Source organism: Momordica charantia (genome assembly GCF_013281855.1).
Source record: "Momordica charantia cultivar OHB3-1 chromosome 1 unlocalized genomic scaffold, Mcharantia_2.0 BLBB01000001.1, whole genome shotgun sequence".
NCBI lineage: Eukaryota > Viridiplantae > Streptophyta > Magnoliopsida > Cucurbitales > Cucurbitaceae > Momordica > Momordica charantia.
This window is the reverse complement of record NW_028275157.1, coordinates 16,178,580-16,195,986: the sequence shown is the minus strand read 5'-3', so window position 1 is coordinate 16,195,986 and position 17,407 is coordinate 16,178,580. Positions and strand designations below refer to the sequence as shown.

Below are 17,407 nucleotides of genomic sequence, written 5' to 3'. Positions count from 1 at the left end.
GTACCTTAATCACTATGCTGGCTTGAGATAAGTTTTTTAATTTTACTTTATCTATCTATATTTTTGTATTTTATCTTTAAATTTTTTTGTAATATCTCTCTAAAATTTGTATCCCTCCCTCTTTCCATGTTTATTTTCTCTCGGTCTTTAGCTTGCTGTTTGTCTAAGATTTCTCCCTCTTTTTTGAAAGAGGAAAACATTTCATTCGAGAGAAAGGTATGTGAGAAACATATAAACAAAAAGAATGCAAGAAAGAAACATTCCAATTAAGAGAAATAATGGAGGCATCGTAGTTATAAAAAGGTTGTGATCTAGATGACCCAGAGGAAGCGACTATTTTGATGTGTTGTCCCAAAGCTGCTTGATCTAAAGGTATCATTGAAAGTTTAACTGTTTCTCTCCAACTAAAACTAAGGTCGGAAAGAATTGAACCAATTGCATTGCATAACGTGTTCAAAAAAGAAGAGTCGACTTAAGATTTTGATCAATCTATATATATATGTGATATGTTCCTAACCCTTCATTGTTGATATATCAAAACTTTCCTTTATAAAATCATCAAAGTACCCTGAAAATGGGAAGGATAAACTGAAGGAGTCTGAGAAAGAGGTGCCATATATGGGTTAAGGGCAATGAAGAAATAACTGAAAGTTCGATTAGTTTCATTCTTCCTCTTGCAATTAAAGACTGCACCAGTTGGGTTTAAGGAAGAGTGATGGACAACGGGCCTGTAGCTTATCGTATTAGGTTTAGAACTCCAAAGCGAACAAAAAGTCATTGTCTATGGAAGAAAATCTACTATGAAAAATTATTACAATCACACGTATTTCTCTCTCCGATTCTGATTAGACAAAACACTCTCTCAGTAAATATCGCTCAAACCAGATTCAAAGTATTTCAATTGGGAGTAATAAATACAAGATCATAACCTCCTTTTATAGCACTTGGAGTTCCTTGTACTTTTTAGTATGGTGCAAACTTCAATTCTAATATTTTACCAAAATCTAACCATAATTTTGCCTCTCACTCTTCATTTTTTTTTCTTTCAAATGTAATGTCCTTTTTAATAATTCGTGGATTCTAAAAGTCACAGCCGAAAACAAACAAATAATATTCAAAAATCATTTTCATACAAACCAGAGCAACGGTAATGCCTCAGCCAACTCACTATCCATGTTGGAATGACACTCCAATTTACTATTTTGAAATTTTCTGCCCTAAAATTTAGTTGTAGCTTTTTCCGCTTTTTTTTTTTTAATTTTAATTCAGCCTCTAATGAGTAATAGGCGTTACGTTCCGTTGGGAGAAACTTTCTTGCCTATTCGATTTTGGAGAGCAAAAATAAATTTTTTTCATCTACGAGTGTTACCTAGGGGTGAAGAAATAAATTTCAGAAATCGATCAAATCAATATTATGTTGGATTTGTAAGGGTAATGCAAACAAAAGTCTCCATTGACTAAGGAAGAGCATAATCCATGGTATATAAACAAAGACAATTATGTCAATTGGTATGACACCTTTTGGGTGATACCAAAAATAAAATCGTGAGGATTATAACCAAAGTGGACAATATCATACATTGTGGAAATAACATGGCACAAAGCTATGGTCTAAATCTAGCGGGGAGGCTCGACGGTACTTTGTTCGAAGGGAAGATATATATTATACAAACAAAGTCACGCATTAGTTAGACAAGAACATGTTCCACGGTATACATATCTAATCAATTTGCAGACATCTTTGTTATTTGCAAAGAGGAGCTTTGGGAGTTTAAACATATATTTATTGCCACCAAACATTCTAACTAATCTCTCACACTCCTTCATTAATTTTAATATTGATATTATTGAAAGCTTCTGCAATAATATATATAATCCACTACATAAAGAGTTCAATTTGCTCACTTAATAAAGAAGCTTTTATTCATAGAGATACTACAATCCACACTGACGCAAAGCAAAGTAGAGAAAATAAAACATGATTGACCACTTACATTATATTAAACCATGATCATCACGTACTTAGATTAGATAATAACACAGCGTTTCTTCTTCAAAGCCATTAATTAGGTGATCTTAGTAAGACTTCTTGAGATCAGTGTCGGTCAAGTAGCTAAACGCAGCAAGCCATCCTTCATGTGAAGGATGAACAAAGTCCCAATAGAAGGCTGACTTAGGATCTTCGCATAATTCATACAACTTATTCCCTTCTCTATCTACCTGTCCACATACTCCTGTGCAACATGGTTTCAACGGAGTTGGAAACGTTATGTTACCTTCAGGGTATCCTTTGTTTTGGATTATATAGGAGAAGGCACCATGGAGATCCAGAATGCTGAAATGAGAATCATTAGTTGCTTCCCTGTTCAATCTGTCCACGGCTTGTCGTAACAAAATGTTGTGGTAATCGGCCACTAAACTTAGAACGGGAAAGCATTGCTCATATGATATAAGAAATGTCATAAATGGGACACATTCCACAGGGCCTAATGCTGTTACCACTACTTTCTTCACTCCCAAGCTATTGATGCGTTTCAAGTTCTCTATGGTCTCGTCCACCATTGACCTAACGAAAGGTTTTATACCCTACGACCATACAAATAACAAACACATACCTATTAAATATAAATTAGTAAGGATTAACTCAAAATTTATGCTATATTTGAGAAAGAAAATGAAAACTTATGATTTTTTCTTTAACTACATATTAAATTTTGGGGTATAAAGTGAAATTTCTCCAAGAACAACCATACCCAACTATAAAATATAAAACACAAAAAAAAAATTTAAAAAAAAATCCAACACACAAGCACTATAAAAAAACCAGCCCGTAATATGACATACTTGGCAATGCCTGCCACAAATTTATAATAAAAAGAGAGAGAATCCCATGAACATAGGATATTACTAGCTTTGTTAAAAGTTGTGAGATTTGACTCACCCCTTCTAAAATATAAGAATGGAAGAATAAAATTTTCCATTAGTTGTACATGCAAATGGAAAAAGTGAGTTTTAAGTTTAAAAATAGTTCTTTCATTTTTTTTTTTAGTTCATCAAAATTGAGAAAGAATTACCTTGATAAATCCCACGAGATCTAAAATATTCCGTACAAGATAAGTCATATAGTCATTGCCAGATATAGAGACAAGTGCTATGGAAGAGTCAATGTAGTGTGGAGTAAGCGTAGAGTTATCAATAAGTTCTTCTAAGAAGTCAATTTGCCTAGTGATGTTTGGTCCACTAACTAGTGTTTCAAACACACCCGTTCCACCAACACCAAAGTTGACACCATCTTTCAACTCTGGCCGACTTACTGCATACAGTTGCATGTATGGGATTGGAGACTCAAGGCCTAGAAAACTCGCTGCATTTATATAGTCAAAGATGAATTATATATATTCATTAGCTAATAAAAATATATTTAACTACAAAAATAGTTTATTAGAGATCATTTAGATTTACCAAAATAATCTGTGAGGACATAACCATCAGAGTAACGTCCATCAGGTTTACCGGGAAAGGTCATCCCATATGGATAGTTGATGAAACTCTGCTCGGAAGGCTCATTGCCAGTGTCAACGTAGGAATCCCCAAACACAAGCAATTTATTGCTTACCTCGAAATGCTGGCGGAGAGGATAATGGCCACCTAATCCTTGCCCTAAAATAAACACATGCAAATATAAATATAAAGTAGTATTCTAAACCAAAATAAAAATCATATCGCACACACCTATCATGAGGGAGACGAAGAACGAGAGTAGGAAGAACAACTTTGTTGACTCCATTTGCGTAAAAAAGCCAACTTTTGTGCGTGCTTCCAACTGCCACCATGGTTGTGCCATTTTATAGTGGTGTCATGCTGTGTGTTCAAGATTGTGGAGCCCACTCCATTTAAATTTTGAAACATTGCGAGGAGTGGGTAAACAAAATCTCACGCTGATTAGAAAATAATGAGATATGTACGTATGGTATATAAGTGAAGATAATTATCTCAATTGGTACGAAGCTTTTTGAGTATGAAACCAAAATCAAAGTCACGAGGACTTGTACCTTACAATATCATTAAATTTTAATTATTTCATCAAGTTGCACTCTAAGTTGGGATGTATAAGTATTGCAATTTTTTTCCTTTAAATTTGAACTAGTGTTGCACTTTTTACCTTTTAACGAGATTTCAATTTTCACCTACAATTTTTACCACATTTGTTGAAATTTGTGAGTTTTGGGAGAGTTGATAAGGATTTAAAAGCTCATATTGTGCATTGGTTGAAGTTAATTTTCGTGCCAATCTTGATTTTTGTACCTTTTTTTTTGTTAAAATTAGTGAGTGAATTAGTGGAAATTGAATATAACATACGGAAAATTTACAACACTTGTCGAAGTTTAGGGTTAAATTTGATGACATTAAAAACCTAGAGTTAAAATTGATATACCTTGCAAAGTAATTTAGGGTTAAACATTGATATTTTCCCTCCTTTTTATGTCTATTTATTATAAATAAGTGTCTTAAATTGAATAATTCTTTTTTTTTCCTTGTAGTTCAACAACACGTAGAGGTTGAAATTTTAATCTCTGACTTTTTAGTCGAGAATATAGGTCATAACCAATTCAGCGATGCTATCTTAATTTTTCTATATACATATCATATTTTCTACTCCAAGTTTAGAAGAAAATAAGTTGAGAAGAGGGGAAAAAAGTAGATACATATCATAGAAAAAAAATATAAAAATCATTTATGTTTAGTGAGTTTCCTCCCATGTGGTCCTGAGGTTGGTTTGCCTTCTTTATTTCTGGTGGCTGAAGCTCGGACATTTTTTTTAATAATATTTTTTTAATTTATTCCAAAAATATATCACTAGTCAAACTATTTTCAAGAATAATATTTGAAAAATAGATGGGGACGACCAAACGCTCCATTGACGCCACGTTGAATATATAAAACATTTTAAATTGTTGTCATCTCTAGGTAGGCAAGTGAAAATAAAGTAGGTTTATAACATTTAAAGTAGCAGTCAATTAATGAAAGTGACTGCTGGCGTGGTTCCTTGTATGAAAGATTTTGTATGTCCAATTTGAATCGATTTCAATGGATCCCTTGTTACCATCCTGAGGAGAAGAAATAGATAGGAATGACATGATTGGTCCACCCGAGTTCGAACCAGCCTTCAGGTTTTTTTTCTTTGTTTATATATATAAGTTTTGAAATTGTCGACAATTTACACAAAAAGATTGAAAATATTTTTAAAACAGTAGTTGTTGCACCCTTTGAAAGTGCGGAAGAAATTTAAAATAAATAAATAAATTTGACATATATATGTAGTAAGTGTTTTTTGTTCTTTTTTGAATTTGGAAATTTTTAAATAAATAAATTTGACATATATATGTAGTAAGTGTTTTTTGTTCTTTTTTAAATTTTGAAATTTTCCATACATTTCTTAAACGAATAAAAATAATTATATTTGATTATATATAATAAGAAGAAATTTCATTTAAAAAACGTAAAATAGAATATTCTGAAGATAATTCTTAAAATAACAAAGAAGAAAATTATTTGACGAAAGAAAAAAAATTATTTAACTAAAAGAACGGAATTAAAAAAAATTATTTAACTAAGAAACGGAAGCAAAAAAGTTATTTAACTAAAAAATGGAAGAAAAAATTATTTCACAAAAAAATGGATGGAGTGCAGACAAAGTTTCATATTGGCTCCAAAAAAACATGATCCATAGTATATAGATGAGAATCATTATCTCCAAAACCAAAAGTAAAACTGTGAGGTGCTGTTGTGGAGATAGCCAGGATACTTGAGATATCGTTGTCCTTAACAAATAGATTTCTTCCTGTTTCTACGGTAAATTTAGAAAGATATATCAATTATTTTTATGAATAGTTGTGAAGCAGAGCGACTATACCTTATGTAATGTGTATATAGTGTATGGTTGTTGGAGGTTAATTATGAAGTAGAGTGGCCCTAGAAATTTAATTGCATAATGCATACTAACTAGTAATTACTACCTTTTTTTTACATGCTATTAAAAAAAAAAAAAGGAAAAAACTTGCCTCCTGATTATGACATGACCTAATAGAAAATTGACATTTGTTGCTTCCATATCTTTCTATTATTTTATTAAAATTCAAACCATGCATATCTTCTCCGTATCTCTTCAATATCTCTTTTAATTTTTTTCTTTTACTTTTTTCCTTTTTACTTTTTCTTTTTTTCAAAACGTATTTACGTTTCTCTCCCTAAAATCTATCGCCTCCCACCTTTTTCTTGTCCTTCACTTTTTCTCCCTCACTAAATCTCTCACCCTCATTTTTTAAACATGTCTTTCATTTTTATTTGACCAGTTTTCTACAAAAATAAATATAACTAAGCTTGTAGATTCACAAACATTGCAAATATCATTTATTGGTTTACAAAATTTGAGCGATTTCATGTTCGAGAAACTGATTATTTTATCATTCACAAAGTAACTCACTCGTTCAAAATTTGTCGTTATATTCTCAATTATTAGAATTTGTTGATGCAATTCTCACATTGTTGCTATGGACCTCCTAATGTAATCAGAGCGCTGAAAACATAGGTAGTATTTCATTTTAAATATGAGAAAAAACCATAAAAAAAAAATAAAAAGCAAATCAAAATTATGTACCTATAAATTTTCATTCTATAAGAGCTTGGTTCAATGAGAGATTTTAGGGAGGGAAGAGAGGAAGGAGAAAAGTCAAATACGTATTGGAAAATGGAAAAGAAAAAGAGATATTGGAAATATATTGAGAAGATATACATTAGATTTGAATTTTAATAAAATAATAGAAAAATTTTTAAAGCAACCCATGTCAATTCCCTATTACATCACGTAGAGGATGGTGGCCCGTAATATCACGAGACAATTTTTTTCCCTAAAAAAAGGAAGGAAAATACAAAACCAACCCCGACCGGAGAAGAGTTAAAATGGATCGACACTGTCGATTCAATCGATTTCAATTGGTCTTATCCATTTTTCCGGTACACCCTTAGTTTGAGTGAGGTAAAAGGCCTTATTCTTGACTAAATTATTTTAAATAAATAAACTCTAAATTTTACTTTTTATTTTAAAAAATCTTTATTTTTTTCAAAAACTTTCGATACTACACTAAACCTTTTATATACGTAGCAAAATCTAGAATAATGTGGAATTAACATCCTAATTTTGCTCTAAAGTTTTCTTCTATCATTATCAAGAGCATTTATTTCTCAATTATCTACCCAATTTGGCTTTAAAACTTATTCCACATTTTCTCTCTTTTCAACCTTAATTTTAGACAATGTTCAACTCGTTAATCAAAAGATGGTGTATTCAAGTTGCCACCCTCATATGTTGTAATACTAAAAAATATCAAACAAAGGTCTAGCTACGTTAATTATATCATATCGTTTCAGATTCTATTACATCAACTCTCTGTTCAAAAAATATTTTTAAAATATTTATGAAAGGTCAATAATAATATTGAAACTTTTGAAACTAGATTAGAGATAATTTTAAAATAAATGACAAAGTTATGGGTTTTTTTCTTTTTAATTTAGTCTAATTTATTGTAGAAGAGAATTACAAAGTATGTGGACGAGCTTCTTCTGGGACCATGGTGCCCATAACCTTTATGACAAATAATATTCTCTAGGAAAAAAATTTGCCTCCTTCAGAAACTTCCTCATTAACCCATAAAATATTTCACAACTCATTATTTTTTTAAAACATTTTTTATTTTTACATTTCTACCTTTTAGTGGTTAAATATTTAAAAGTGACTTTGTCAAAGTTTTTTCATTCTCTATCATCAAGATACTGTAGGAAACGCAGCCCATATAAAACACATGTTTCATTCCACATTTCCTTCCTTTATAATTAGGCTCCATATCTTTAATTAGTACACTATTAAGGGTGTTACTTTCTTCTTGGGAACCAAAAACTCTACAAAGTTAGTGGGAAACTGTTACGGGACCTAAAAGACTACAAAGGTAAAGTTAAATCTAATTGATAATTATAGTTAATTAACAATCTTTAGAGGCTCTTACCAAATAGAACAAAGAAAAAAAAAACTGTATATAGTTGGTTTTGATTATTCTTCCATGTTTCATTTTTTCTCAGACTTAATCTATCAAATAAGGTTCAATTAGTTAAAGCATACATTCCCAACCAAAAGATTGTATATTCAAATCGCCACCACACCCACACATATATATTGCCTTAGTAAAAAAAATCAAACAATATTCTAGGGTGTAATTATTAGTTGGATTTTGACACATCAATATTGATAACGTTGAAATTTATTTATATGAGAGAAGAGGACCGTGGTCCTATGTGATACCTTTATGACAAATAATGTTTTCTACCCTCATTACTCCTCTAAAAGATAAAGGCAGGAAATGCAACCCATATATATAACACACGTTATTCCATATTTTCTTTATCGATTTATCTGACTTGGATCTTTATCGATTTATCTGACTTGGACATAAATAGATCGAGTTAGCTAATTCATAAGTAGGCTCCACATCTTTAATGCATTATTAAGGGTGTTACTTTCTTTTTCGGGACCAAACACTCAATGGAGCGGGTGGAAAATGGTTCTGTGACCTAAAGAGATAACGAATTTATGTTCCCACCCGTTTACTTCTTTCTACTCTTTGTTCACATCACGTTTATTCATTTGCTTCTTATTATTATATATATGAATCGTTTATTTTTTTTAATTATATATTTTTGTATGTGAAATTTAGGAGATATTGTTGATTCAAGAAATATTATTTTGTTGTGACTTGTGATGTTAACGGTTTGGTACTTATTTGCATTGATAATTTGGATTGTAAAATTTAAATCTGTTTAAGGAATTATGAGACATTCTTGAAAAGTTTGTGAAATTTTTTCTCTCAAGTGGGAATGTCTTGTGGGGATTTAACCATTTAAATGGACAAACAAGAAATCTTTGCCCGATCCTTGCAAAATTTCTTGGGAAATATCTCGGAGATGCTATTTCTACTGTTGAGTTAACATTCTTATCTTATGCTTGTAATTACTTGATCACCAAATTGTATGATTTAAAATTCAATTTGAGATCGAGAGATGAGAGTTGAATCAAACCTTGAATGTTTAGCCCTAGTCACATTCGTAAGGCATATAGGGATATTTACGAATTCTTATGCAGCATTCATGAATGATTTTGTGCTTAATATTTATCTATAGGATTCAAAATTTCACAGAGGTGTAGAAATTTGCTTGTTGAACTGTTTGCTAATTTTTGAGAAAGCTTAGTAATAAATTATAACTAATGCGCTTTCAACCTAGGAAACAAACAAAGCTAAAGCTAATTAGAGTAAAGGAACTCAAGAGAGATTAGTAAGGTGAAGTTGGTGAGCCCTTCCTTTTTTTCATTCCTTTTAAATTACTTTTTTTAAGTTTATTCATCTTTGATCTCTTGATCAATCAAATAAATTAAAGTGAAATTTAGTTTGTCATTCTCGATTAATTAACAATCCATGTTGAAATTATTCACTTATCACTCTATTACTTGGGACGATCCTTACATTTTCCAAAGTAAACAACAAGATCATCGTTGGCACACGCTTTAAGGTAATTTTTTAATTAAAAGACACAAGTATGGACATTTTTATTAGACAAAATAAAAGGCCTCCTCTTGGTGAGACCGACGAATTTCTCTTTTTCTTTCTTTTTCTCTCCGTTAAACTCGTTTCTAAAACTCAGGAGAAGATATGATAGGTATAAAGAAACCTTAAGATGATGAAGTAATGATTTAGTTTAAGTTACCTAATTATATTGAAAGACCAATTTATAACGAATGTAGTTAGCATTAATATGCTCTTGTTTATAAGAGTTTTTTTTTTTAATGGTGGCATAAATTGCAAAAGAGATTATTAGCACAAATGAGAAGGAGACGCTATAAGAAAAAATTACCATCAATGGCAGAACTAAAATTTTAGGCTAGGGGCACAATTGCATATAGACATAACCAAAAAATATCAATTTTAAACTTGAACTTGCCAATATGTATCAAAATTTGTATCAGATAATTGTTGTCATTTTCACATATATTGCAAATTTTATCATTTGATAGATTTTCATTTGAAAATTTGTTGAAAAAAATATTCTCATGTGTCAAATGAGTTAGAAAAAAAATTATATTTTTGATATGAAGTAATGGATAGGATTTTGACAAAAACGACATTAGTTGATTTTTTTGCTAAAACTTGGTAAGTTTTGGCATAGTTATTTCACGTAGATTTTATAATCAAACCTAATTTGAGAAACTTAATTTTATTAAAAAGGGTGAGTTTTGTGGTTTTTTTTTTTTGAATAAAGTGATAAAAATTATGACATTTTTTTCTAACTTTAGGGTTACGAATTTGAATTAATTAAAAGAAATATGTTTCATGATATAAACTTCATCAGACATATTTTGTAAAAAAAAAAAAACCTTAATTATACATAAAAATTGAAATTATTTATTTTAAATAAAAAAATACATTAAAAAAGTATATTTAGAAAACTAAAATGGGAGATTCGCGGGCAATAAAAATATATTTAAATCAAAATGACGAAATTCAACAATAAAGTAAAAAAAAACAATGAATAAAAATATATTTAGAAAACATAACAGTAAACATATATTTAAACATAAAATATAAAAAATAAAAAAAAATGTTTAGAAAAAAATGAATAAAAATATATTTGGAAACCAATAACAGTTAATTATATTTAAAAAAACAAAAAATAAAAATATATTTAAAAAAAAGCCAGAAAAAACATGTGGTTGGTATGTAGGACACGCAACTATAGGAATCACTGAAACCAATCAGCTATAAATAATTTTCCTTACATAGTTGTAAAATATGTTATATGTAACATAAATTTAGGGGGCACGTGTCTCCGGTTCCCACGTGCATCCACTTTGAAAGCATGAATGATTCGACTTGTTTTCCAACAGTATTGAGCAGGAAAATAAAGTTGGTGATGAAAATGAGGAGGATAAGGAAAAAATTACTTATATGAGTTTTTCTGTCTTTTTTTTTTTTATCTTCATTTTTTTCGCTATTAGCATGAAAACAAAAATCCCTAATGCGAAATTTCAAAAAAAATATATAAATTTGCTGCATGTCCCTTGAAAGAGAGATGACAGGTAGGAGTTTAAAAAATAATAATAATACATGGCCGAGGGACAACGACTATTGAGATGACATATGTCTCTTCAGATGGACGGCATAGGGGCGCGCATGATTTTATATTACATTATTTTTCAAAAGTAGCTCATCAATTAGATTATTTTAAGGAAAATTATAATGGGTAACGAAAATCTTTTGTGTATTTGAAAATATTTTATTTGTTTTTCTAAATTTTCAAATATGACACATTTCACTTATATTAGTACTATATCAGATACTGGGTATATCAAATGTGTATCACGTACATATTGCAAAAATACTCATATCAATAGTATATCAGATGTATATCACATACATATTGCAAGTATATCAGGTACTCATATTTGTAGTATATTAGATGTATATATATCACATACATATATCAGTAGTTAGATATATTACAGATGTATATCATTTGGTTAAAATTGTTATTTGAAATTGGACATCCGTTTTTTAAAAAGAAAAAAATAAGTGCTATATTTGAAAAGAAAATAAATGTGGTTGCTATTTTACTAATTTTACTAAATGTTTTTGTCACATTTGCAACTATCCCAATGGACAAAATGACTCTTCATCAAATTATATGTTATCGACTACATCTAAGGTGCCTGCATTCCAGCTCCATATATGTTTTAAAAATAATCTTCGAACATCTGTTAATATTTTTATTAAGAAGTTGACATAATAGAGTCTGAAATAACGTGGTAATTAACGTCTCAATTTTATTCTAAAGTCATATTCTTCTATTGTCAAGAGCATTTGTTTTTCCACATTTTCTCTCTTTTCAGACTTAATAAAGACAAGGTTTAATTTGTTAGGTATAAATGATCTTCAACAATAGTATGTTCAAATCACTGCCTTCTCACATGTTGAAGTACTCAAAAAAAAAAAAAAAAATTACTGTCATGTGGTTTCAGATTTGTCTCATCAACTTTCCATTTAAAATATTAACGGATATTTGTTATTTTTAATGTTTATAAAAGACAATAATAACATTGAAATCTTTGAAAAAATTAAATAGAGATACTTTTTAAACCAACGATAAAGTTGTGGAGTATCTTTAATAATTTAGTCTAATTTATTTTATGATGCAATCACATCATACGTGGACGGGCTTCTTCTTGGGACCATGGTGTCCATGTGATATCTTTATGACAAATAATGTTTCGTAGCATCATTGCTTCTCTAGAAGATAAATGCAGGAAACAATAACCTATAAAACACACATGTTTTTCACAATCTCATTATTTGTTTATCATTTAAATAGATCAAGCCAACTAATTTATAATTAGCTAGGCTCCACATCTTTATTGCACTATCAGAGGTATTACTTTTTTTCTTTGGGGACCAAGCACTCTATAGAGCGGTGGGGAACTGTTCCGTGCCCTAAAAGATAAGGAATACAAGTATGGACAATTTCTTTGTTAAAAAAGTGTGTTTATTGTCTTTAAGGATAGTTTGAGTGGTTTGGGGTCTCAAGAAACAACCTTGAGGTCTTGGGTTCAAGCCATATGGGATGTAACTTTCACCAAACGACGACTCATTGTGTATGTACATGGTATCAGAGTTGGAGGTTCTGTATTTCGAATCGCTGCATTTCTTTCTCTTAGTTGTCAAATAATCAATGGTGGTAAGGACAATGTTGCTCTTTTTTATGGAGGGTTTCATTTTTCCACTATTAACATGAAAACGAAAACCCCTAATATGAAAGTTTTTTTTTTAAAATAAATATGTTGCAGGTCTCTGGTAATACATGACATATAGGAATTTAAAAAAAAATAATAAGACATGATCAAGAGAGACGACCTCCTATTAAGGTAATATATATGTCTCTTTGGGGAATGCACCATTTTCTTTTTTTTAGTATAACAAATTGGAGGTATGAGAATTTGAACGAAGTAGATACTAATTACTACTCAACTATACTCAGATTGATAGGAGCATATGATTTTTTTAAAGACTTTTTTTTTTAAGTTGATCAATTAGAATATATGAAGAGATTTTTTTTAGAACCCTACCACTATTATTGCATACTACTTACTATTCTAGCAGTGGCTCGTTTTTTTTTTCTTTTGACTGATACGACACAAGGCACAATTACCTCGATACGGACAAAATAACTTATAATTCAAAAATATATATTTATATATGGACAAAATAGCTCTTCATCAATTAAATCCAACGTGCCAAGTATCCTTGCTCCATCTAGACCACATAAGTCGAGTGAGTGAAAATCCAATAAAAGCCGAGAACACCTGGCCCAATTTCAATTGCACCCGGCCCAATTTCGAGCGCACTGTGATGTGATTTGTAGGGCTGAGAGCGCACCTAGACGATCTTTATAATAGCGAGTAAAGAGTATCGTCCTAAATGCGATATGCTCCAGAGAATCGTCCTAAACGCTACCGCACACCCCATACCCACTTTACAAAACACATAAAAAAGGATAATATTGATGATCCCCATGATTCAGTATATCACCCTCTGTGTCCACCTCACTCTCTCTAAAACCACTCTCCCCTCGGAATAGGTAAGTCAACTTTTCCTACTCAACTTCTTATGAGAATTAGGTGCACACTTAACTTTCAAGTAGACTCTTTCCTACGAGAGTGTTGCTCCTCTATTCTACTTTGCTTCATACCTGCGCGTTCTCATTTTGAGTTATAATTTAAGCATGGGAGTACATTCGACATAGAACCACACCGAAGCTCCATCACATTGGTCCTAAATTTCTATGTGCAGGTAACCCAAAGTTAGAAGATGAAGATTTATGTGACACTTCGGTGGCACCTACCTAATGATTAATATTATGTCTACATTAGTGATATTTTGTTCATATTTTTTTATATTTTGTCGATTTTTTTGTAATAGTATTCAATTGTCGATTTACTTTTCACATCGATGTTGAATTCATGGACACATGAAAACATGTATGGAAATTTAATACCTTTCTAGTACCAACATTATCCAAATATATGTGTGTGTTTGTATAGTACCAATGTAGTATTGGTACAGGTACCGAGGTACGGATTATTCCCGAACTGAGTATTTGAGTTTGACTTCTAGGCAGGGGAAACTCCATGCAACTTTGGACAATATGGAATTAATATATAAACTAGGTTTTCAAATGTAACAAAATTGGTTGACGGTCTAGTTTTCATATAGTAGTTTTGTTGTTCAAGCCCGGTGTTCGAGCTCACTCTCATCTTAATTTTTTTTTCTTTTTTTAAAGTAGAAAATGAGTATAACTCAACGGTAACTAACATACATCTCAAACTAAGGGGTTATTAGTTCGATCCCCATGTTGTATTAAAAAAAAATTGTTGGTGTTAAATATAAATAAGAATTAATTTTAAAATATTATTTTTCATTTTAGTAAACTACTTTTAAAATAATTGATTGCATACAAAATTATATAATTCTTCTCAAATGATCAATTTTCATTTATTATTTCATGTTTTATTCTTTTCCATCTTTATTCATGTAAAATGTGGTTCCATGTCATATTGAATAAATTTAATTGTATAAATTATAAGTTTGATTCATACCGGTTGAGAGTAAAGTTTAACAGGCTCCTAAACTTTAAAAAAATTATCTAATAGTATTTCAAACTTTCAATTTTGCATCTAATAAGTCCTCAAATTTTCAATTTTATTTTTGATAGATTGTTACCCTATTCTGAATAATTTGTTAATTCAAACTTTTATATTTTTTAGAAGAGATTTTAACAACCTTATTTGAACGAGATCTGTTTAATTTATACATTTTGTGTTGATGAGTTCAATCATTTATTAGTTCAAGATGATATATAACTTTTTTTAATTCAGAGACTTATTAATTAAACACAATATTGAAACTTTGAGTAAAAAACTTGGAACTAAACCAATTTAGTATCAAAATATATGAACTATTTATAGTTCAAATTATTTTTATACAATCTCCTAACATAAAGTTTTGGATCAACAATTTATAATGGTAATATTTGAGACCAAATTTGTGAGCATACTTACTTAATTTTATATAAAGTCTCTCTAAAAAAAATTTATGGATCCGCTGCTACTTATAAGTAAGTTTGTAATGCAAGAATAGAAGTATGATATATGATCCATGCCTTTAATTTAAAGTATTTTATTAAAGAAAATATTTTTTTAAAAAATGATAGTATTTGGTTAAATTTATATAATGAATGGTAATAAGTATTTTTATTTGTGTACTTCTGAATTTTCAATAACAAAAAATACTTCGAAAAATTCAAGAGGATGAATCATTTAGTTTAGCTTTGCTTTGTTTTGTTTTTTTTTTCCTTTTTTTCTTGATAAAATTTAATTGAACTTTATTTGCTTTAGTACAACATGTGCGGATGGGGATCGGCATTTAATTTAGTTTGGTTAAAAGTGATTACTTCAAAATGACATCAAAAAAAAAATGATTATCTATCCTCCTTAAATTCTTCAAACATCAACTATTTGATTTTTTCCTTCCATATGCTAAAAGCAGATAAGTAAATAACAATAACAAATGAATAAAAGATAGGGATAGAAAAGTTTAACACCACAGGATTATACTGGTTCACCCCTATCTTCGGACTACGTCCAGTATTCAGCGAAAAAGCAGGTTTAACTATAGTTGGAAATATTACAATGGATATTACTATTTTGCTTTTAAGCACCCTTTCAATGGCTACCTAGAATTACATAATTGAAAATACTCTCACTAAACCCACAAGATACAAACTTCTTTTTCCCACACTGCCCACAACCACCCAAATCTCTCTTATTTGGATTCTGTACGAATGAAACCTTAACAAAAGGGTTCTATTTATAAGAGGTCAAATATCGTCATCGAAAACAATATTGTAATCCTTATAAGACAATAATATCTTACTCCTTGTAGGAATTGGTAGTAGTGTTGGAAAAGACACGGGTCATCTGTTTTGGTTTCATTATCATAACAAATAATAATACAGTACCTGCATGTGCATGTGTAGAACAACGAGGATGTGGTTAATTTCGGTATTTCGAGTGCACTAATTTTAAAGGTCGAGAGCACACCTAGGCGATTCTTGATAGGGACAGCTAGAAGATAGAAGTGCTGACACGCTATACCCAAAGATACGTTCATGAGAATCGCCCAAAACGCTGTGGCACCCCGATAGCCCTAGCTTTACAAAACATAGAAGGAAGGAGAATGTCGGTGGTCCCCACGATGCACGATGCTGCCTTCTTTGCCCACCTCACACTCTCTAAAACCACCCACTCCCTTCATATATAATGGGAAAGCCTAATCAAGGTAAGCTAATTTTAGTCACAACTTGTAAGTGCAGTATTGTAATTTTCAGTAAAAAAAAAAAAAAGAAAAAAAGTTGGAATCTTAGTTGGAATGGTATTTTGGTCTTTTGAAAAGAAATGGGACGCGTGTGTGTAGTGTGAGGTTGGTGTGTGTGTGATGTGTTTTAAAAAAAAGGAAAAAAAGAATAGGAAAGGGAAAGGGGAGAAAACGAAGGAGAAGAAGAGAGAACAGAAAAGAGAAGGGAGCAAGGAGAATAGAAGAAAACAGAGGGGAAAGGAGAAGAAATTGACGACGTAGCTTTCTGATTTGGAGCAGAAATTCGGAATTTGGTAAGTTTGTTGAGATCAAATAAAAAGAATCCATGGAAATATGAGGTCTTTTAAGGTTTGTATTTATGGGTTTTGTGAAAAAAAAAATGTCATTGAGAAGTTTGAGTTCTATGGGTTTTCCATGAACGGGAAACTCCTGTTGTTCTTAGCTGAGAAGGAATGATAAACTTGTGGGGTTCGATTTTACAAAGGATGTATGTTTTGGTTGGATTTTATGGTGGAAATGTTAGGAGGAAACGTTGGTATTGTAATGGGTTTTGGTAAGGAAGGGTTCCATGGGAGAAAGAAAGGCAAAAGAAAGGCAGAAGAAGTGAAGACTAATGGTGGGTATGGAATCTTAGAAGAAGGGAGGAGGGAGAGTGGAGTTGTGGGGGTTGGTGTTTACGAGAGAAAAAGAAATCAAGGATAGAAGTAATTGATAAATGAAGATAAAAATAAAAGGAAATGGTATACTTGCATGAGATGGAGTGTGAGAAAGAGAAATTGAATGAGTTTGGTGGAACTCACTTGTAAGAAGGAAAAACAGTGAGTTTTTAATGAAGAGAGAGAGTGAGGAAATTGAGTAATAGAATTATTTTGAAGTTATTA

At 30.7% G+C, this 17,407-nt stretch overlaps 1 protein-coding gene across 1 annotated transcript; it reads right to left on the bottom strand.

Annotated features, from left to right (window-relative positions):
* Positions 1-1,896: 1,896 nt before the first annotated feature.
* LOC111005391 (GDSL esterase/lipase At5g03610) lies at positions 1,897-3,815 on the bottom strand. The gene is made up of 4 exons (XM_022276870.2): positions 3,733-3,815; positions 3,463-3,660; positions 3,075-3,364; positions 1,897-2,586 (listed from the first exon to the last, which is right to left on the bottom strand). The coding sequence occupies exons 1-4, from the start codon at positions 3,785-3,787 to the stop codon at positions 2,077-2,079; spliced, it is 1,053 nt and encodes a 350-aa protein (XP_022132562.1). The 5' UTR covers positions 3,788-3,815; the 3' UTR covers positions 1,897-2,076.
* Positions 3,816-17,407: the final 13,592 nt, after the last annotated feature.